General features: G+C 36.3%; 2 protein-coding genes across 2 annotated transcripts; both read left to right on the top strand.

Moving 5' to 3' along the window:
• Positions 1 to 831: 831 nt before the first annotated feature.
• LOC124633898 lies at positions 832 to 7,520 on the top strand. Its single transcript, XM_047169268.1, has 5 exons — positions 832 to 1,036; positions 5,140 to 5,326; positions 5,704 to 5,861; positions 6,186 to 6,275; positions 6,470 to 7,520. Exons 2-5 carry the CDS (start codon positions 5,161 to 5,163, stop codon positions 6,551 to 6,553), a joined length of 498 nt encoding a protein of 165 aa, XP_047025224.1. The 5' UTR covers positions 832 to 1,036; positions 5,140 to 5,160; the 3' UTR covers positions 6,554 to 7,520.
• Positions 7,521 to 18,443: 10,923 nt separating this feature from the next.
• Positions 18,444 to 19,663, top strand: LOC124634009 (cuticle protein 64-like). Its single transcript, XM_047169404.1, has 3 exons — positions 18,444 to 18,478; positions 19,050 to 19,116; positions 19,270 to 19,663. Exons 1-3 carry the CDS (start codon positions 18,461 to 18,463, stop codon positions 19,578 to 19,580), a joined length of 396 nt encoding a protein of 131 aa, XP_047025360.1. The 5' UTR covers positions 18,444 to 18,460; the 3' UTR covers positions 19,581 to 19,663.
• The last annotated feature ends 2,933 nt before the right edge of the window (positions 19,664 to 22,596 follow it).

Raw genomic sequence — 22,596 nt, 5'->3', positions numbered from 1 at the left:
ATTAATATACTGTATTTAATTATTTGCAATTTAATTAATAATGTCTTATATTTAATCGCAATTATGTTTTTCATATTCTGAATAATCACAGAAACACTCTTGAAATTAATTTTGGTATAACTGCATATTATAGACTCTTGATATTTATCACATTCATTTACTTATTCTAATTTAAGACATGCCAATTATGCCAATTAAATGTTACAGAGGCCATATTATTATTAATACTCAGATAATTTGTCAGTATTTTACGTCCAAAAGTGCGACTCTACAGCTTTCCATAGCTGAAAGGTAAAAGGGGTTCGATGCGAGCGCCAGTAATTTCTATGTAAGCATTGTTACAGTCCTGAAACTGAGCACGGTACGTGTTTTGATACTTGACACACATAGTGTTGGCTATTAAAGTGCGATTAGTTGGTTAGCTGCTGGTCAAATATAATTATTTTCATTCATTCTGCAATTGCCGTTTTACCCGACCTTAGTTTTCAGGGTTCCTACAACCCACATCTCATAAAAAAGTCATCTCAATAGATTTAGCATAACAAACAAACCATTTTCCGCATTTATAATAGTTGTACAGATTCCGTCTATAACTGGCACTAGAAAGATTTAACTAAGCAATCAGATCAGATCACAGCCTTGTTTAGTTTTGTAACATATTTACTTTTAAGTTTAAAAAAATGCACCTAATTATTTCCTAATCACAAGTATCAAAACTATCCAGTCGCACTACATAACGTATGGAAAAAGTGTAGTAGTTAGAATAAAATTTGTATTAATCGCGCCTGATAGTAGTGTCGACGATGTGGCGGCGATCGCACGGGTCGCCCGTTCGACTCCCGGTTGAGGCTAACACATAAATAGGTTATCTAGCAATTACGATGGTCGTTGTTAGTTTAAGTGCGCCTAGGGAAGAAGAAATAACTTAAAAAAATATTACAGTCAATTAACGTTATTTTTAGTGTTGAACTTACATATTTGTGGAATTTTAATAACAAAATAATAAGTTGTCAGTTTCACTTTCTTTACTTAATAGGTAAGTATTTTGTTTATAACTAGTTTCCGCTAGCGGATTCACCTGCATCCCGTGGGAACTATTTCGCCCATCCGAACAAGAAGTAGCCTAGAGAGAATAAAAAGAGATATAGGTATGCGTTCAAACAAACTTTTCAACTTTATTTGTTTTACCTACCTAATTATTTCCTTAAAGGCATTATCAAAAGATTCTGTTTACTTTTTTAAATGAAATAATCAAGTTAACTGTGAGTGTGGTTTTTCGTAGAAACTGAACAGAAAAGCCTTTAAACTATTACAAACTTCTGATTGCTAAATATTTTAAAAGTACCTAGTTATTCTCGAGTGTAGCCGAGTTCGTGTGTAAGGAAAAACTAAAAATATTTCTACCTAAGTAATTAATATTATAAATATGAAAGTTTGTAAGAATGAGTTAGGGGCCCATTAAACGGAGGTAGTTTTAAGCTCATCTCTTTATAATCATGATCAGCCTTTTGATACCACTGTTAGGCACAGTCTTACACAGAAAAGGATTGAGTATTACTGCTCAATTATTGCTCAATGCAGTTGGTGATTTCAGGCTAAATATTAATATGTGTTCGTATCGGTGTCCAAGATATACTTAAGAAGAAGACGCATTGAGATATTGGTGCTCTATCCACCAGGCCACCATGATTTACAGCAAGTTTTTGCCGGGTGCGTAAAGTAGGCCCCAGGGAAACTACGAAAAAAAAACTATTTTATAAATGTATGATAGATAAGCATGGAACGTTCACGGCGCGTGTGACATTAATTAATATTGTGAGTAAACAAATCGATTTCCTAGGAAAACATGATGTTATAATGATGGCGTTTGGAAAGGTCTTATCAGTAAAGATCTCCACGTGGGTGTTTCGTGTTTTTACCTGTGTAATATCATGTTGACATTATTATAAAGAAACATAAAATACCCAAGTATTCCGTTCTTAACGTTTGACTATGATCCTGGTGTGCCTATTTCATACACTAACATGAGATAATGAGAAGCATAGCCTTTGAACTGTCTATATTATGTCACTTATTTCAATATCCTTTAAAATGTTTAATATACATAAGTAAATCTGTCTGTCCCAACCTCTATACACCAAAATTGTTAAACCGATATGAATGGCATTTTATATAGATAGTCTGAACTAACTGAACTGGACTTAAAGTCCTTACATGTCCTTGCTAGTCCTTGCGCTCAGGCATTAGAGTCTAGTAAGATTATTTACCCGGGTACGGGAACAATTTCTTAGGGACGCAGACGGAACGACGCGAGGGGAAACAATTAGTACCTAATATGTCTTATAATACAGGCCACACACCAAGCAAAACCCTTCCGAATTTAAAACAAATAAAAAACAAAACACAAGTGGCCACCGACAAAAAAAATCTGCTCATTTTTTTAATGCAAGCAAACGTAACGAGGCCATACAGCCTTTCATGCCTGGAGCCAACAAACGGGCGGGATATAATCAGGAAATATTGCTAGCAATCCATCGCGTTTCCCCTATCCCAGGCGCGATCGGGGTAAATAGCAACACCGAGCCCACGGTGTTACCAGATTGAAAAATTGCTAAGCATCCGTTCAACGTCCGCCATATTGATTTATTTTGCTTTTTTTCACTTAACGGATGAGTTGACATAAATATGTTTATTTTTGGTTTCCGAGGTTGGTGCGCTTTTGTGATTCTTGGTGTTCATTTGTATGTCATTAAATCTTGAAATATGCACTTTAAAATGTGCAAGTTTATTCATTGATACAGGGCATTTACCTAGTTTGTGGCTGGTCACTTTAATATATTATATATTTACATTTACAACTTTGAGCAATATTTAGATAGGTTTTGGTTTCTTTTGGATAGCTTCAAAAGGATTTTGTAAAACTTTAATATATGTTTTAATTGATAATTACAACAGAATTATTTTACTTACTAAAATAACACAGTTTTCCACACTCTAATAACACTAAGTTTATTTATTTTAACACAAATAATATTTTTGCAAAAAAGGACAGTCATCGTGACCTGTGTCACAATAAATCAATAGTACTAATTGAAAAAATACTGCCTTCCTCAGTTTTCAATGTCAAATGATGCATATTGCATTATTGTGAGAAAGCAACAGCCGTTGCAACGTATTGCAAATTAATACTTGGCAGTTCTGACTACCCAGTATGATTGGCTCGGCTGGTGGAGATACATTTTGGCTTAGTTGTAGTGAAGTTTATTCAAATGTGTCTGTTTGGACTTTAGGACAGGTGTTTATTAAGCTGAAGTGTGCTGGTTTGAAAGCAAGTTTTTTTACGTATGTGTTCTTTGAAAGTGTATTAGCGAGATTACCTACCGAGAGTACCTACGTACGTATTAGCGAGATTCCATCAAACTTTTTCGCGAACAAAATTCTGTGAAAGCGTCGCTCGGCGTGGTTGCGGTTCAAACACAATCGAACACAATCTTTTAATATGCAAAAGCATATACTATATCTATGCAGGTACTATCGAATTAAAAACAAAACATTTTTAGAAAAATACAAGTGTCGTTCACAAAAAATTATCACATTTTTTAATCCACCTGAATTCTCCCTCAATTTTATCAGAGGCCATCGGAATGCAAAAGATATTCAAATATTTGGTGACGAATTATTCCTATTAAGCGCACTTTTCAACAATATTGGACCTTTCCGATCCAGTGCTCGTTATAAAATAATAATAAATGTTCAAAATTACATTTGCTTAGTCACAATCACGACTGGGAATGAGTTCAATCCAAAAACAAACGGTTTACGAGGAACTAATGAGAGCGCATTTAATTCACGGCTTCAAATCGGATTAATATTTCGACCTCAGACAATGGATAAGTGTATTTAGAAAGGTTCACTGCAAACAGTTTGCTAAATAAATCTACAAGATCGAGAAATATTTTTAGCTTAGCACATCCTCGATGAGACCATGTATCCAGGGAGACTAAAGGTTATTTATTATCCAGGTGCGTGAAGTAGTTTCCACGGTATGCGAGTGAAACCGTTGGCAGAAGTTATCTACAAATATGTTGCCCAATGTCAATTGCAAGTAAAAATACTACGAAACCAACTTTCTTTTTTCAACTTCGTAGCCGCTCGTAGCAACCAGCTACGCCGTAGCAAACAGTTGACCTTTTGAGCTCACCTACATAGCGCCAATGTTTCTATAAGTAGCCTTTTAAATGATAAATGACCAGCTTTTATCATGCTAGACAGTGTGGCATTTCTCAAAAACCCCCTGAAAGGGCAAGGGGGGTCTAATTTGATTACAGCTAGGTTAATGGAATCGATTTATGGGAATGAGGTTAGGCCTTTGGCTGTCTTTGTTTAGTTGCCTGAAAAGGTCATTGGACTAAGTATTGGTTTGGACTAGATGTAACACAAAGGACCATTAAAGGCTAAGCAGAGGTGTACCGGATCATAAGAAATTCACACTTCTTTTAATATAATAAGAGAATAAAGGTCTTGAAGAAAATCACGGATTACCACATTTTTCATTAAGCTTCAGTAACAGATATAAAATAAATAACACATTATTTTTACAAACAACGATAAAACTTTAACCTAGTATTATTTTGAACTCTATACCAACGTGAAAAAAGTTCATATTTATTTAACACTTCCAAATCAAAGCGTATTTCGCGCGTATTCTTTACGGCTCTTCAATAGATTTGATTGACCTCAATGCCTTACTAACCTCAATCGCTATTGGCAGAATCATTCAGGTATAATTAATTGCACGAGCTATTTCATGATATTTTTTAAACAAAGATAAAACAACAATATTAAAGAAACTTGTAATACTGAATCTTATATTGTTAAGAAATCTTTATCGTTCAGTTATAATTTGATCTGATACTAACGCACTTCCCGCGGTACGTATTTTTCTTCTTTAATCATTCATCAATTTTTTTTTAATCTATCTCCAAAGTATAATTTTCTATCTATATACTCCAAACGCTTGAAAGATACGAATCATAATTTTCAGCACATAAACGCTAGTATGAGTGACCCTAAGAAAATTAACAACAACTTAATTCACCACAACTTTCATCAGCATAAATCCCAATTTTTACTTTACAGCTAAAAACATTAAAGTTCAAAATGGGTTGCGGCTCCTCAAGCACAGCCGTCCCGGTCACCGAGGAGACGTCTAACGGTGCTGCTAAGACTGCTTCTAATGGCGCTGGAGTGAAGAACCACCACCATGATGATCCTGACGATCTGCCCACTGTGGTGCTGCCTGAGACGCCGGTTATACCGAAGCCACGTGAGTTTTAATAAAAACTATTTGTTCGTCTTCGACTGAATATTTTAATTACTGAATATTTTTAATAGATTTGAAGAAACTTGCCAGGTTTATTGTATGAGAATAATACATAGGCTAGTTTTATATATCCATAAGCGGGAAGGAGCCATGAATTACAAAATATTTATTTAAACTTTGATACGTGCATTAGCAGTTAATATTTTTCCATATTGATGATTTCTAAAGTATGCGTAAAGTATAGCATTTTAAAATCACTAAAATAGTATCGAAAACCTACTAGGCCCCTTGACGACTAAACATTTCAAAAATATGTATTCAAAATTGCATAATTTGTAAACTTATAGGCACAATTATTGACCGTCCCTCACAATTTCCAGCCGTGGCCTTCGAGATACCGCTAGAAGAGTTTGACGCAGCCAAGAGGCCGTCCACCCCTCCCCCTCACTTGCAGAGGCTGCTGCAGCCAGTACAGCCGGAGATCAGCCTGCCTGACATCGAGGAGAAGTTGGCTGAAGCTGAGCAGAGGAGGCTATCTGTAAGTAGGCTTGAAATAAGTCGAACCACCAAATACATACTTTTGACAATATAAGCTGTCTAAGCTAGATCGGTAAACATTTGAAATGAATCATTTGCAATGCGAGACTTACGTAATGTGAGACATAGGAGACGCTTTTAAAAGGAAGAAGCTACCGATTATAGCATCCACTAGCATTTTAAAACATGACACCAGTTTTACAAATACAACGTAGAAATCACTAACAAAAGCGAGGAATAAAGGGTTTAAGAGTTCCGATTGCATTTTTGCGGACGTCTATACTTTTAGATATTTTTTGATATCCTTAAATTAAGTACGTTACAGATACTGCAAGCGCGAGCAGCCTCTGCGCAGAAGAGGACGCAGAAGATTATGAAGAACGTACAAGAAATGGACATACTTGACTCCGAGCATGTGAGTACCTATGGCAAACATTATTAACTAAAAACTTCATGTCGGTTCAGGAATTGATTCAGTTTTATATTATTAGCTTTTGTAGATTCTCTTGAGAACTTTCTCAGTTACTGCCCAGAGTAACTAAATATAAATTATTTATCATTAGATAAACATATTAATCACTGATTTGAACCTATTTTTTTCTGTTTCAGGAACATACGGAGCCTACAAAACACGTGACGAATAGTCTGACGATCCCTCCAGAGCCAGGGGTGTGTGAGGACAAAAATATTTGATAAGTCACTGTCGATAAATACATAAGTTAAAGTAAGCTGTGGATTAATCAATATTAAACCATTTACTTTAGGTCGAATAATGAAAACTTATACATATTTAAAGTTCAATTACTTAGTTGACTGTCTGTCTATTTTGATTTCATTAGCAAAATGATGACGAAGGAAGTCGATTACAAACCAGAAAACGTTCTGTATTTTTTTTAGAAATAATTAATTAATAAACATCTCATTCTAACGCATAAAAATAAGTTTTAACAACGAAAAATAAAAAGTGTAAATAGTTTAAACATTGTGCAACTTTCTGATTTAATTTGCTTCGAATCACATTTCATAGTAATTCGAAATATTATTAAGTTACTTGTAATTTAGCTCTTAAATAGCTTAAGTAACTGTTTAATCGAATCATAAAAGTCGTCACTAAAAAAGAAAATTTAATAAAGCCTACAAATCAAATCGCTTTCAAATACCTTAAGAATAGGTAATATTGAATAGTAATAAAGAATATTCATAGACATTTTAGCTATAACTAGACATAACGATATCATATTTTATACGAGCAATTTCATCCAAATTGGCTTTAAAAAGTGCATAAAAATTCTTTGGCAATATAATTTTAAAAGCAGAGCGCTTCTTATTGGGGTTACTGACCATTTGAAGATAGATTTTACTGAATTCAATCTGTTTTCAATTCTATTTAGTTTTGAACTGACTTCTGCCAACGGTTTCACTCGTGTACTATGGAAACTTCACGAACCCGAATCAAAAATAGTAGATATTCGTTGACAAATGAGTTATCTAAAAGACAGAGGCTTCAAATAAGTATAGGTATCGCTGTAAAGATCATGCTTCTTTTAAAATAAATCAATTCATGTAACAAATAAATAATTGTATAGGTTTCAGTGGTTTGTGCAATGTCTCATAACTTTTATGTGATACTTTGTGATTTTCAATAAAAACTTTTTAATTATTTTGTAGTTTTTTATTCATACAACCGATCATGATAATTTAAATAGATTATGTTAAATATCTCATCACACTACACCCCAACAAACACATAATTTCTTCATCCGTCCATCACACAGTACAATGATAAATCTGTTAGCACACGCTGTCAGGCTGCTACATAATTAGTTCTGTCTAACGAGTTAATTGCTCCACCGCCGGGAGAGTTGCTCGAGCTACGTCATATCTTATGCGACGGTAAGTTTGCCCGGGTGAGGGTGTGGTTATATTGAGATTTTAGCTTTAATTTTATGAAGTGTGAGTTAAATTCTTGTCAGCACACTATTCAGCCTCAACAATCACACACACAAACACATAATTTCTTCATTGTCCATCACTCAGTACGATTACATTGGTAAATCTGTTACACTCACACACACACACTCATACACACATACTCAAACAAACACATAATTTCTTCATCCGTCCATCAGACAGTACAATGATAAATCTGTTAGCACACGCTGTCAGGCTGCTACATAATTAGTTCTGTCTAACGAGTTAATTGCTCCACCGCCGGGAGAGTTGCTCGAGCTACGTCATATCTTATGCGACGGTAAGTTTGCCCGGGTGAGGGTGTGGTTATATTGAGAGATTTTAGCTTTAATTTTATGAAGTGTGAGTTAAATTATTGTCATCACATTATTCAGCCTCAACAAACACACACACAAACACATAATTTCTTCATCGTCCATCACTCAGTACGAGTACATTGGTAAATCTGTTACACTCACAAACACTAAGACAAACACACACACACTCATACACGCATACTCAAACAAACACATAATTTCTTCATCCGTCCATCACACAGTACAATGATAAATCTGTTAGCACACGCTGTCAGGCTGCTACATAATTAGTTCTGTCTAACGAGTTAATTGCTCCACCGCCGGGAGAGTTGCTCGAGCTACGTCATATCTTATGCGACGGTAAGTTTGCCCGGGTGAGGGTGTGGTTATATTGAGAGATTTTAGCTTTAATTTTATGAAGTGTGAGTTAAATTCTTGTCATCACACTACTACATCTTCAACACACACATACACACACATAAATTTCTTCTTCGTACAACACACAGTACAATGATATGACAGATTTTAAGTTTTGCTTTGTGAAGAATGAGTTAAATTCTTGTCTTCACACTACATCTTCAACAAACACACACACAAACACACAATTCTTCGTTTGTCCATCACACAGTACAATGATAAATCTGTTAGCACACGCTGTCAGGCTGCTACATAATTAGTTCTGTCTAACGAGTTAATTGCTCCACCGCCGGGAGAGTTGCTCGAGCTACGTCATATCTTATGCGACGGTAAGTTTGCCCGGGTAAGGTATGGTTCTATTGAGAGATTCTGAGTTTAACTTTATGAAGTATGAGTTTTTAAGTTTAGTGCGTTTTTATGGTAGCTACTCCTCCGAAAACATGGTCATAGTAATTATACGTAACTTTCGTATCAATCGTTAGATTTAACAAAGATTGAGCTGAGTAGTCCGTTAATGGATGACCGTCTTTGTTATGACGAGTTCCTTCGTGTTTCGGAACGCACGTAAAAATTTAAAATGAACTGTTGAGGGGATCAGATAAGGAGTACCTCCATGAGACACACAAGTACTCGTAAGTTGGGAAAAGGTAACAAATTGATTTACTTAACAGTAGTTTGGCTCCTTTAGAATAGAAATAACCAATGCTCCTTAGTTTAGAAGCGTTCAGTGAGACCACGTCCTTAAGGTGAGATTATATCATGAAGTCGGCTGTAATAAGTCAACAGGTATAAAATTATGAGGCGAAAGTTACTCTATCTGTCTGTCTCGGTTTCACGCCAAAACTACTGAACGGATTTAAACGTACGCAATTGGTACGCAAATACATAGTACAGAATCTGGGAAATGAAATAGGTTATCTTTTTTGCTGGAGCCGTTGGAAACAAGTCTAATCCAATAAGTGAAATTAGTATTAAAACGTGAGTGTCGTAGTTTAACAACCCAATAAGATATCCATTTTTAGCTATAACTGAAATACTAAAACACAATAAAGCGTTCATTTTGTGGAATTGTTGAAAAACCAGACAAATGTCAATCTTTTTACATATGGTCGTAAATTCCCTTCGATTTTAACAAACCCTGATAATCATAATATTTGCAGACATCATCACAGTTCCAACTGTGAACTTCCCACGGTTTCAAATAGAATATATTTCATGGAGACTCGTTTTAAAAGCATTTTTATTTGCGTTTCCTCGGTAATCATGCGAAATGGGGGCGATAAAGCGATCGTTGTGGAAATTACATGGCTCCATAGCGAATTAATAGTTAAGTTGGATCGTGTTCCTCGGAAATGACATGTATTCGGAATAGTAAAGACCATTAGGTATTTTCTAATAATAGTATTGAATAATAATATTAAAAAGGTTTTCTTAAATGATGGGATCGATGGTAGTTTGATTTAAAAGCTGGCACTCGTAAGCACACAGGCTGAAAGTTGGACTCATTTATCCGATCGAACTTTTAAGTCTAATACGTACCTGATTGTTATACATAATGTGGGCACTATCATTCATGTCCATACTGTTTTATGCGCCTGATATAACTATCGACCAACAGTTGATTGTGACAGTGTTCGGGCTCTCATACTACAATTGTTCAATTACATAAACATGCCTGTATTTTAGAAGGGACATAAATGTCAAAAATATTTACGCTAGATAATACTTTCAATTAAACGCCTCTTGGGATTATATCCAACTTAATAATCAGCACAAATAAGTTTATTAAAAACTTCACACGTTGCACAATTTTATTTCCTCACCTCGCAGACACAATAAAAATAAAAACTGCATCACTCTTTGTCCCGTAAGTAGCTCATAAGCTCATAAGGCTACTAATTACATCACGTGTCCATTATAACGACACTGGAGATAAACTAATGGTCCATGGTGGCTGATCTCATCACTGCATTATGGCGATCTCAACGAGTTTATCATTTATGGAAAAATGGACGCTCATTTTTGGTTCAGTATATTAGTAGCGGTGTTGATGATCGGAATTTACTTAGTTATATTATAACTTGATTTTTGCAATAAAGATACCTAGGTACATAAAAGTAAAAATATAAAGTCGGGTTAATCGGGCATTTACCTAAAGTTTACTACTACAGCCACGGGGAAAAAATAGTTACGTACGCATTACAATGCATAGCGCACGTAATATAAAAAGGTGTCTTCCGAATTGTAATTAAAACTTTTGGAAACAGTCTCAATTTGTTTACCAAACAGAAAATAATGGTGGATGTACTGGTGGCATATTGGATTTACTGGCAACAAATGAGTATATTTTTATCATTATAAAAACATATTTAAGTGACACCATGATTTTAAAAAGACAGAAAATTATACAGTTCACAATTCAGATTGTTTCACGTTTTGTATCCAAAATAGCTCTCACGAAACTATGCATACCGATTTTCCGGAGTTGTTTTCACACTTTTGAGTGCAAGCGAGGCGAGTAACAGAAAAAAACAATCGAAAAGAGAAAATGTGTGAGAAAACAAAACAAAAACAGTTGCTGCCAGGAATCATTTGCAAAAACAAAGGGAAGGAGCAAAAACTGAATGTTTGTAAAGCGAAGGATCCGGCTGCAACCGGTTATGACCAGAATTTAATGGATATTGCATTTTGGAAAAAGACTAGTTTGATCCGATTATTTGGTGAGCTGTTCATTTTTGGTTGCGAATGTTTGAAACTTTGTTCGAATGAAGATATTCAGATGTTTTTGGTGAAATTGTTTAAGCTCTTTGTTCTAATTGTTCTGATTCAGTTATTAAATTAATGTTTGCTTTGTTCGAAAAAAACATTTTATTTTTAGTTTTTATATTTTATTTTTTTTCTTTGTGCTAATCGACACAATAGTTATTTGTTATACAAGAGTGCAAAGTTGCTTTTTAACCGCGGGCTCAATTTTGATGACCGAGCAAGCGAAGGATTCTAAAATTGAAACACGAGCGTAGCGAGTGTTTCAATAATTAGAATCCTGAGCGATAGCGAGGGAATCAAAAGAGCACAAGGTGAAAAATATTTGCACTCGAGCGTAACACGTAACTTTTCATCCCACCTCATCGAGGAAATTACTAAATGCAAAAAAACAAAATGGCGCGCACATATGAGTATCAAATTAAAAAGAAGTACCTATTAATTAAAGTTCATTTATTTGAAAACTCAGTTTAAAAATGAAACGAGGTTAACAATCTATGTAAAGACAATAATAAAAATTACTTAATTAATTGAATAATTATTTTAAGCAGTATTTTATTTGTTTAATATGTATTTTTTTGAAAAGTCTTATCAAGATTGTCACAAATGGACACACGATGTTCTAAATTCAAATCACTTTGCCGCTCTATAGGATAAAAACGGCTTTTGCGCTCAAATATCAAAGGGTAAAACTACCCTTTCCGAGATGGTGGGATGAAAAATATATTAACGTGTTTAATTTAATGTGATTAGGTACGACACACCTCGTATAAGGAAGTACATAAGGGCAATACATAAGGAAGTACATAAAGGGAGTACATAAGGGTAACACATTAGGAAGTACATAAAGGGAGTACATAAGAGTAATACATAAGGAAGTATACCTATATAAAGGGAGTACATAAGAGTAATACATAAGGAAGTACATAAGGGGAGTATATAAGGAAGTACATAAAGGGAGTACATAAGGGGAGCATATAAAGGACGTACATAAGGGGAGTACATAAGGAATTTTATAGATAAGGAAATATAAAAGGAAGTACATAAGGAAGTATATAGGGGAGCACATAACGGGAGTACAGTATGTTTCAGATTAGAATTAGATGAGAATATGGAAAAGATCTAACAAACTTCTAACTTTAAAATGTTTACTTTTAATTGGTGTAAACGTTTTCATTTCATATGTATAATGTTTAAACAATTTATACATAAATATAGCATTAAATAAAATACAACCGTAAAACGACAAAATATTTCCCGAACACTCAGCATAAACAAACCGAATGCAGTTTAAAATTCCAACCGAATCCAGTTACGTACGGTTATGACCAGTTATAACCGGATACACCCGGATATTTTAATGCCAATGCTATGTTAATCTGGTTAGTGGTCGAGCTTAAATATTATTGTTTGATATTTGCTATTCGTCACTGAAGTTGCTATCTGTTTTATTGGATTTTATGACATTTTTGTATTAAAATACTGAAAATTGACAAATTGGATTTTGACAAATAATGTTGAAAAATGCCCTTTGGATTTGAACGATGAATCATTGGACAATTGTTGGTATACATTTTTTTTTGGTTCGGTGATCAAATAAAGCGCTTAGCTGGATAAAAAAATAAACTGCCCGAGTACCGAAAACCACCATATTTAAAAAAAAATCCGAGTATTTATTTGCTATCTAAAGAAATATTTACCTATTAAAAATGTTTCAAAAAGAACTTTCACATTTTAAAAACTTACATTAAAAGGCCCTTAATACTTATCCAGTCATAATTTTTTCAAATCCTCATATCCCATACACTTTATGAAAAAAAATAAGAAGCCTTGCGAGTATTTTCGCGGAAAAACACATCCACTAAATGAACAAAGTAATAACAAATACCGAGGTTATTAAACAAAGAATCGTATGTAAATGAATGACTTTAAACGCCAGCACGAAAATTAATTGTTCTACAATTATCTAATTACATACGTTTCTTCTGACACACTAAAATATTTCGCGAACTTCGAATAACTTTCATGCTTCGGTGGTTAATATTCGTGTTTTCCAACTGCACGGTTTTTTTTACACTGTGTCTATAATTTGATAGATATTGTGAGTGTCAATTACACAGTTTTTGTGTGTTTTGTTAATGTTGGAACTTGGAACATATTACAAGTGTGTAATAAAGGAGTAATCGATTCAAAATTGTTATGTAAGATTGAATGTGTTATGGATTTGTTCATTGGCCTGAAATAATAAGCATCATGGCTACTATAGGCCCCGGCTGTTATTTGCCTATCTTTGGCAGACGTTACAGGTAGTCATGAGCCAGTAAGTCTGACAACCAGTCTTACATAAGGATATTGCCCAGGTAACTGGGTTGAAGAGGTCAGGTAGGCAGTCGCTACTTGTGGAACTGCTACTCAGCTGCATCCGATAATACTGGACACCACCACAAAATAGTTGGGAAAAAACTAGGCAGATGATGATCAAGGCTGCGTCGAAAATATCGAAATCATCATTGATTTAAGTTATTCCTATATTTCAGGTAACCAGAGCCCATGGGACAAAAAAACTACAGCACCTATTTACATGAAATCTCCCTGATAGTCTAGCTAGAGCCTTCAAAAGGGCATAGGCCTTTTATCTAGACGCGGGAAGTTGTTCCTCCAGGACAGGGGTGGAACCGCGGCGAATAGCTAGTACCCGTAAGTAAACAAGCAAAAGGTGTGAACACAAAATTGATTGATTTATTAACTCGCAACCTCCGAGTGCACGCGATATTGTGATAATTGTTTAAACATAATACAAGCTGTTGATCTGCATCCGTGCCATAGTCAAGGAGGTTAAAATTAAATACGTAAATAATCGATTTGAATTACGGTAGGTGGGAAAAAGCTAATATGCGCTGCTTTTTTTGATGTTGTAATTTCATGGTATTTCAGAATTTAGCCCACGGTTAAACACAAATCATAACAGAATTGCCCCGCGGCCACAGTGTGTGCGTGATGGCAGCTATGTGTGCGTAGACAGAGAAAACTAATGTCTACGTGTGTGCGTGAGTGTCGATGTGTGAGTGTCTTATCTACGACATGACAGCGCGAGCGCGCGAGCGAGCGAGACCGAGTGATACGCGATAGCAATCATTTTACCTAAAGTTTCGAAAATCACCTTCATTATTGTCATTAACTTCGTTTTACTTTACTTACTAATTTTTGAGCATAAATTTAACACAGATATCTTATTAACTACAGTAATAAGCAATACTAGTGCGCGAAAGAAAGTTCACTAACATGTTAACAGCTGATTGATAAAATGTTCGTTTTGCTTTATCTTTCAGCATAAAGTTTTCGCAGTGATTTAGTTTTTATTTTTGAATTAAATTGGTTAATAATTAGAAATTTTGCTTCCTTCTTAACGGTCTTAGGACCTTGGAACACGGAAATCTTATTAATGACGTAATACTAGTGCGCTAAAGGAAAGTTCACTGACCTGTTAACAGCTGATTGATAACATTTTCGGTTTGCTTTAACATTCAGCGTAAAGATTTCGTAGTAATTTTGTTTTTACTTTTCGATTAAATTGGTGAAAGATGTGTTAGTTAAGTGTAGGCACGAGGTGATTCTTTCGGCTCGTAGGTATTATTGGCGTGGTTAAGAAATCAACTTATTTACACTAATAAAATTGATTAAGCTGACTACGTATTTACAAAATGTACAAATAAATAAATTACCTAGTTTAGTTACCCGGAGGTACTGTTCAAAGCTGTCACCTTCACACTCTTGGCACAATCGAGCACGACGAAGTAGCTGGTTGTCCTTCAGCTAACATAACACTATCACATTCGTTTTTAATGTGTCGAAAGCACTAAGTTAACGGTCCTAGCACATAAGTCTGTCACATGACCAGCATGACCCTCCGTGATGAGGGTTCCCGGTCGGTAAACATTTCCCGGAACATAGGTAGGTATGTACGGCTGTCATTGCACATCCTTGGCAGTCGTAACGGGTAGTCAGAAGCCAGTAAGTCTGACACCAGTCTAACCAAGGGGTATCGGGTTGCCCGGGTAACTGGGTTGAGGAGGTCAGATAGGCAGTCGCTTCTTGTAAAGCACTGGTACTCAGCTGAATCCGGTTAGACTGGAAGCCGACCCCAACATGATTGGGAAAAGGCTCGGAGGATGGATGGCTGTTAGTACACTGTTGTCACTGATCGCATACAGGCGGACCATCGCCACCAACTCGTGTTCGTGTAGTTTTCCGTCATCTCGCACTTTGTACCTACACGTCGCGGAATTCAAAGCGCACGTACGCAGCAGCGGCGGCGACATCAAACACACTGCTTGCCGTCGGCGCTTGTTTGTTCCGGCTTCAAGGGCACGCGGGGAGCGGCGAGGCGAGTGTGTGGGAGTACTCGCACTGTGATTGGGTGAATTTGGGTAGGCTGGATGATCTACGATTTTTATTGAACGATCGTTGCGTATGCTTTGTGCATGTATCGTTTGCGTTTGTGTGAGTGCGCAGCGCGGTAGTAAGGCTAGTAACACACGCGCCGAATTAAAGTACGGCTGGGTTACACTGACGGATATACGTAAATAAGAAAAAAACATGAAAAAATTACCTACCCATTTTTTCGTTGATTTGGGTCGAGAATCATTAGCATATTTACGTCCTTGACTATGGCACGGATGCAAATCAACAGCTTGTATAGATAAGTGAGGTATGCGCTTGTTTCCAATTGTTGAAGGAAATAATAAACTGCAGTTTAATAGTTGGTTATTGCTGTTGTATGCAAATCTTACCTAATAGATATGTAATTTATAGTTTATTTATTTTTTACTAACAATAGCTGTTTAAGGAGTTTCGTTTTTAAGTACTAACATTATATGGATTTTGTCTGAAATAAATGCATTTATTATAATTAATTAGCTGGTACCAATTACTTATAGGTAAGGTATTTATTTTAAAGATTTTTTTTACTAAGACACATAATAAAATGCAGAACTTACGATGTACTAAAACACAATTCATATTCAATGACGGTGAAAGGGATATACAAAAATACGTACCATTTGAGCAAAGTCAAATCATTTATTTCATTTAGGCCTTCACAAGCACTTATGAACGTCTAAAAATATAAATAAGGTTGATTCTAGTTGCCCATTCCAAAGGTAGCTTCCTATGGAGAAGAACGGGCAAGAAACTCCATAGAGCAACAAACCACCTCTTTTCTTGGAAGCCATCTGAAAAAATTAAAATGATGTCTTTAAAAATTGGAATCTATACTAATACCTCCCTATGATAAAGAAGAAACATGTTTTGTTTTGTTTGGACCCTTAAGGCTTCGAAACAACTGAACCTTTTTCAAAAATCCTTTCACTGTTTGAAAGCTATACTCTTCCCAAGTAACACAGGCTATATTTTAGTAGTAGTTTCCATGGGTTTCGGGAGAAAACCCGGGGAAACGGCTAGTTTTTCGTCAGCTAAAACCAATGTATTTAACAAACGCCTGCTTAAATTAAATCCTCCTGAATAACAAAGGAAAGCCGCTTAGCTATGCATTTGAAGTGCAACAATAAACTTTCAGTATCAGACATAGGAACTCGTTAACAGCCATCCGACCAGTTCCCAGATAACTAACTCTGGCAGCTCGCCAGACAACTGTTACTTAGCTGAGGGTTAAACTTGGGGTATGTTACTAGTATGCACGATTGTACATTCTCAGTACCTACATTCATTCGTTAAAGAACCATTTGAATAGTAATAAGGAAGTCAAGACCAATTGCCTTCTAAGGCGGCTGATCTTGAAGGAGCCAGCTGCGCAGGACATTTTATAGTGCACAAGCATTTGCGCAGACACGGGTGTTCTCTCTAATACTTCTCTCTCATAGCCCGACGGGACATAACCGACATTTACAAGCTCTCTGTTGCACGGATGTATTAATCACCAACTTTTAGACTACTTTGTAAAACTTTCTAAAACCCTCAAAGCGATTTCGATCCGACTCGGGAATCGAACCCGATTCTACGTGCACTGCAGTCCTAACTTATCTAATACCTGGTACCGTATAGCAGTATCAAAATCTTTTTTCCATTCCAGCATCCGTATTATTTTATAAAAGGTCAGCGAATCAATTCATCATCTAACCTAATCTATAAACAGCAATTTGTACGTCGAAATGATGAAGTGGTCCCTTTGTGCGAACCGGATTGAACCAGAACAAATGTTTGAGCTGCCTACAGGTATTTACTCAGTCCAATGCAAGCGGTTTGTGTAATGCTCCTTACGATACATGAACGCCTGGTATCTTTGCTCCGTGTGAAATGTTTGGTATTGGTTTTCTGTTAGGGAAAAGCTATTTGTTTTGTATTGCTTGCGTTTGGGAGATCGGGGGAAATATAAAATAGGTACTTTTAAAAATACTGGTGCAACGAACGAATTTAAATAATAAAACTATGTGCACGAATCCAAAGCACTTGTCACTCGCTACAGTCACTACCAACTAGCTACTTACCACTTTTTGGATGGTATTAGACTGCCCGCATACTACAGATTAAACAGTCGACCGAGACTAGAGAATTTCTTACTGGCAATAAAGGGTTTAAAATGTACTGAACAGATTTACTTATATAACTACCTACCTGATATTTATAACTATTAACTTTAAGTACAATTCTGTCAATGGTGTGAGAAAAGTGGCATGACAGATCTTTTTTAGGGATGGCAAAAATCATCAAATGACTCCTTTCGCAGTGGGTTAGCAGCGTGAGGGAGTGTCAGACTCTTACTACACCCTTCATGTTCCTTTGTAGGTTGTGTATATACCACGGCCGGACGGTAACTCTTTCGAACAATCCCGCAACCCCAGTAAATGACAATGACCCGAGGTAAGTATGATATACCATATAACCATATCAATGGATATACCTGAATACAGCTCTCTCTATTCTTCACATACCTTCACAGATCCCTTTCAAGACGGATAGAGGCTAATATATTCACCGTTCCCAATCCTGCAAGGATGCTCAATGCAAATGTCTGACGAAACGCAAGTGCGTGCACAGACAGGCGGTATCCGGCCATATTTCAGCGGGACCTGCTGGTTGGTATAAAACGGCTGGTTACGGCAATGTCGACAACACTTCGTCTGAAGTAACAGCCACGATGAACACCTACATAGCTGTAAGTTGTTGTTTTGTTTTTTTTTGTGTTATAGTGTTTCTTATCTTAATTCATTTGTTTTGTCTTAATTTTATCTGGCACCATTTATCATAGGTAGATAGATAGATCATAATTGTTGTCCTGTCATAATCATACCTTTTTTAGGATTCCTCTTTCCATATTTCCTATTTCTGCATTCAGCTGTACCTGTAGGTACCTGTATTATGAAGCTGAAGAGTTTATGTACTTGCTTGTTTAAACGTGCAAATCTCAAGAACTACTCACTAAAGATTTCAAACCATTTCTAAATCAACATCATTTTATAATTAGGTTCCCTGGATCATTTAAAGGGTAAAGGGAAATGTCGAATTATCCTAGTGTTGAAACAAATTAAGTCAAGCGATTGGATATTGATTTTTAATGTTGATTTATTAATGTGTGTAATAATGAACACATATTCATTGAACTATACCACTTTTTATACACCTTGTGATATCGTGTTTATTTCAACGTAAGAATTGATTAAAGGGAACACTTGGTTAGATTATTGTGTAGAGAATATAGTGAAATTAATGTGTTTTTATGTAAACAGTTGGCTTGCCTTTTGGCCGTCGCTCATGGCAGCGCCATTGGCGGTTTGGGCGGATTGGGAGGATACGGTAAGATGAAATATCTTAATTATCACTAGATTTACTGTCAAATTCGTTCATCAGTTCTTACTGTTCTTATAATGAAAGCTCACAGATTCACCGAGCTGAACCTCTGGACTCAATCTGCATTTCAAAATTTAACGATTGCATACATTTTTCCAGGCCTAGGATATGGCTACGGAGCACCCATCCTGGCAGGACCCGCGATTTCCACTGCGAACCTAGTGAAAGCCGCTCCCATCCCCGTCATCAAAACCGCTATTGCCCCCGTTGTTACTGCCCCCATTGTGACTGCCCCCGTCCTCCGCACCGTCAGTGTTGCCGCCCCCATTAACGTCGGCTACGGGCTTGGAGGCCTAGGCCTTGGCGGGTACGGGCTTGGCGGTTGGGGAGGCCTTGGCGGTCATGGACTTGGCGGGTGGGGCGGCCTCGGCTGGGGCGGATGGGGCGTCGGAGGCAAGCACATCGGCTAAACCTCAGACGAAGTTAATCTCTGTCTTTAAAACTTAACTCTTCTTCAATTGGCTCTGCACAGTAATAAAGCATTCACTCTTTATGATGTTGTTTTATTCATTTGTTTTGTGTGCAATTAAAAAAGTGGGCGCTGTTATTTTAATTGCTATCATGAACAGGCGTTTTATTTAAATGGTTTTATGACTTAGCTCTCGTATACATAAGTTATTTGAATTGCCATTGTCATCAGTAGCTGTTAAATATTTGAGTGCTTGGCTTGGGCTTTTTTAAAGGACCGCCAGCCTTTACTGGACTGTTGCTATGTTATGACTACTGCTTATGCTTTACTGACATGGTCTTACACATACTTTTACTGCTAGTATCGTCACATCAGTATAAATCGAGGCATACTAATATTATATAAGTCGTGGTGGTTAGTGGGTACCAACCTCTCGAGTATGAGGGTGTGGGTTCGATTCCAGTTCAGGCAAGTACCAATGCATTTTTTCTAAGTTTGTATGTACATACTTTCTAAGTATAACTTTAACACCAATTGCTGATAAAAAAGGTGAAGGAAAACATCATGAGGAAACCTGGACTGTAATGACTGAAATCACCAATCCGCATTGAGCAAGCGTGGTGATCAATGCTCAAACCTTCTCCGTGTGAGAGGAGGCCTGTGCCCAGCAGAGGGACGATAAAAAGGCTGTAACAGTAACAGTACCTATACTAATATTAACGGTTTATTTTTGTGTTCACTTGAGCGTGTTCAACCGCAAATAAGGAACTACTGGTCTAAATTGTAAAAATCTGTAGGCTTCTTTTTATCCAAGTGCCTGATATAGTTCGGACGGCACTAGTTCTAGTGTCTCAAACTACCTAAGATCGAACAGACCTATCAAGGAAACGTACAATCAAACGATAAACTACTAAGTTCAAAGACTTTAACAATATTGCATTTCCCTCTATAACTTCTAATTCTACTTCAAATTGATTGCTAATTTAACTTGAATATCATTGTTAATTCCACGTCATAATGCCTCCAGTGTTTGGGAGGCAAACTATTAAAGTCTAGAGATGAAACTTGGCCGCTTGGCGGAAATTTGTTGAGAACTAAATATACTAATACTTGGGTTAAGTGTGCTGCAGAAATTAAGGCTTTGGAATAAAGGGGAGGAAAATTGTATTGCATTTTGTAAGTTTAAAATGTCAATTTAATATATTGTAGCGTCAAAAACAATGCAATACACATCTTTTTTATCCAGGTTCGGGATGTAGTAATTTTCTTGAGAAATAGGTAAAACTGCGGGCTAGTAATAAACATAAGAAAGTACTTGTTATACTATAAATAACTCAAGAATTTCTGAACCAATTTTACAGTCAATTAATACGGAAGTAGCTTAGAAGCGGGAGACGAACGCAGGATACTCGTTAGCTATCCTTGTACTAGACAAAGGTCCCCAGTGTACATCATGTCACATCTTCCCCCAATACTTGCAACACCAAAAATCCCTGGATTCACACTAGAAAAAAATGTAACAATCAGGTTGTTGATAACCACAGTGAGTAAGAACAAGTGCGTCCGAGTGTCGCGACTCACTCGCTAATGCAGTTATGCTCGTCTGAGTGTCGGCGCACGACGCCTCACCAGAACGACACGCAGAAGAGGAAGTAGGCAGTAAATTAGTAACTTAAAATACATATGAGCATCGTGTTTTTCTAAATAACAAAAAAAGATTTTAATCTGGTTTGTTTCATTGAGTATTTCTTTGGTAATTTTTTAAGTGGAACAACATATTATCCCCTAAAAGTTTCTATACAAAAATCCATTGTTTTATACTTAAAAAAAAGTGTAACAATCAGGTTGTTGATAACCCCGCTTTGTTAACAGCGAGTAAGAACAACTGCGTCCGAGTGTCGCGACCCACTCGCTAATGCAGTTATGCTCGTCTGAGTGTCGGCGCACGACGCCTCACCAGAACGACATGCAGAAGGGGGAGTAGGCAGAAAGTGTGTGAATAGATAACATTGGTTTTTTAAATATAATTTCAGGAAAAATACTTAATCTAAATAAATGTTTGAAAATTACAGTTTTTAAATAGCATAATCAATCGACCAAAAGTATCAAAATACGAAAGAAAGCTATTCATACTCTAAACATTTCTAGCATATGCTAAGCTTTGTCCACATATGTCCTTCTAAGTATAAAGTAAACTTTTCGCATGTTTACAAGGATCTAAAGATACCTATTCTTAATTTTATAAAAATAGGTACATGGAATATAAGGGACTAAGTTCAGATTTAGCCACACTTCACCACCAAGAAACCTCTTACCACAATCCTTCACCTTCATCCACATTTTACCCCAAACCTTGCAAAATTTAAAAAAGAGTATCAAGCACAACGTCATCAAAAAAGGTTCGTATCTACCCATCTATTCTTTGATCAGTCCATTACGCCTTCACGAATAGGATCGCAAGAGACCCTCCGTCAGCGTTAATTGAAAAAGCAATTAAAACCTCCCCCCCCCCCTCTTCACCCCCTCTCCCCGGGGTGCCAAACATCAGCAACTATCCGGCAGATATTCGCCAATCATATTCAGTCAGTTCAAATGAGATTCTACAAGTTAACCTTAAGATTGTGATGAAGAATTCCAATTGTAAGTTGAGTTTTGATTCAAGCGTTTTGAGCAATCTTTAGATAAATGTTTTTGTTTAAAAAGTATTCTTTTTAAACCGGTGCGAACTATATTATACCTATTATGGAATAATATACTCACGACGAAAAACAGCTTATCTAAAAAGTTATCTTGACCTACTCCATATTCAGGATTTTTAAATCATTTTAAAGCTTTAAATAAGTGTTGTAAAATTGTTTTGCAAAGTCCCACGTTGGGCGCCAACACCAAACGCCGAACTTCGTAATTTTTAATAACACAATAATTACCTATAATAATAATCACATTACTGTAATTGACCACAAAATTGAAATTAATAACAGTTTCGATATTGGATCAATTTAATCAGGCTATTAATA

The sequence above is a fragment of the Helicoverpa zea genome, chromosome 10 (genome assembly GCF_022581195.2).
Source record: "Helicoverpa zea isolate HzStark_Cry1AcR chromosome 10, ilHelZeax1.1, whole genome shotgun sequence".
NCBI lineage: Eukaryota > Metazoa > Arthropoda > Insecta > Lepidoptera > Noctuidae > Helicoverpa > Helicoverpa zea.
This window is presented reverse-complemented; position numbering and strand designations above follow the sequence as displayed.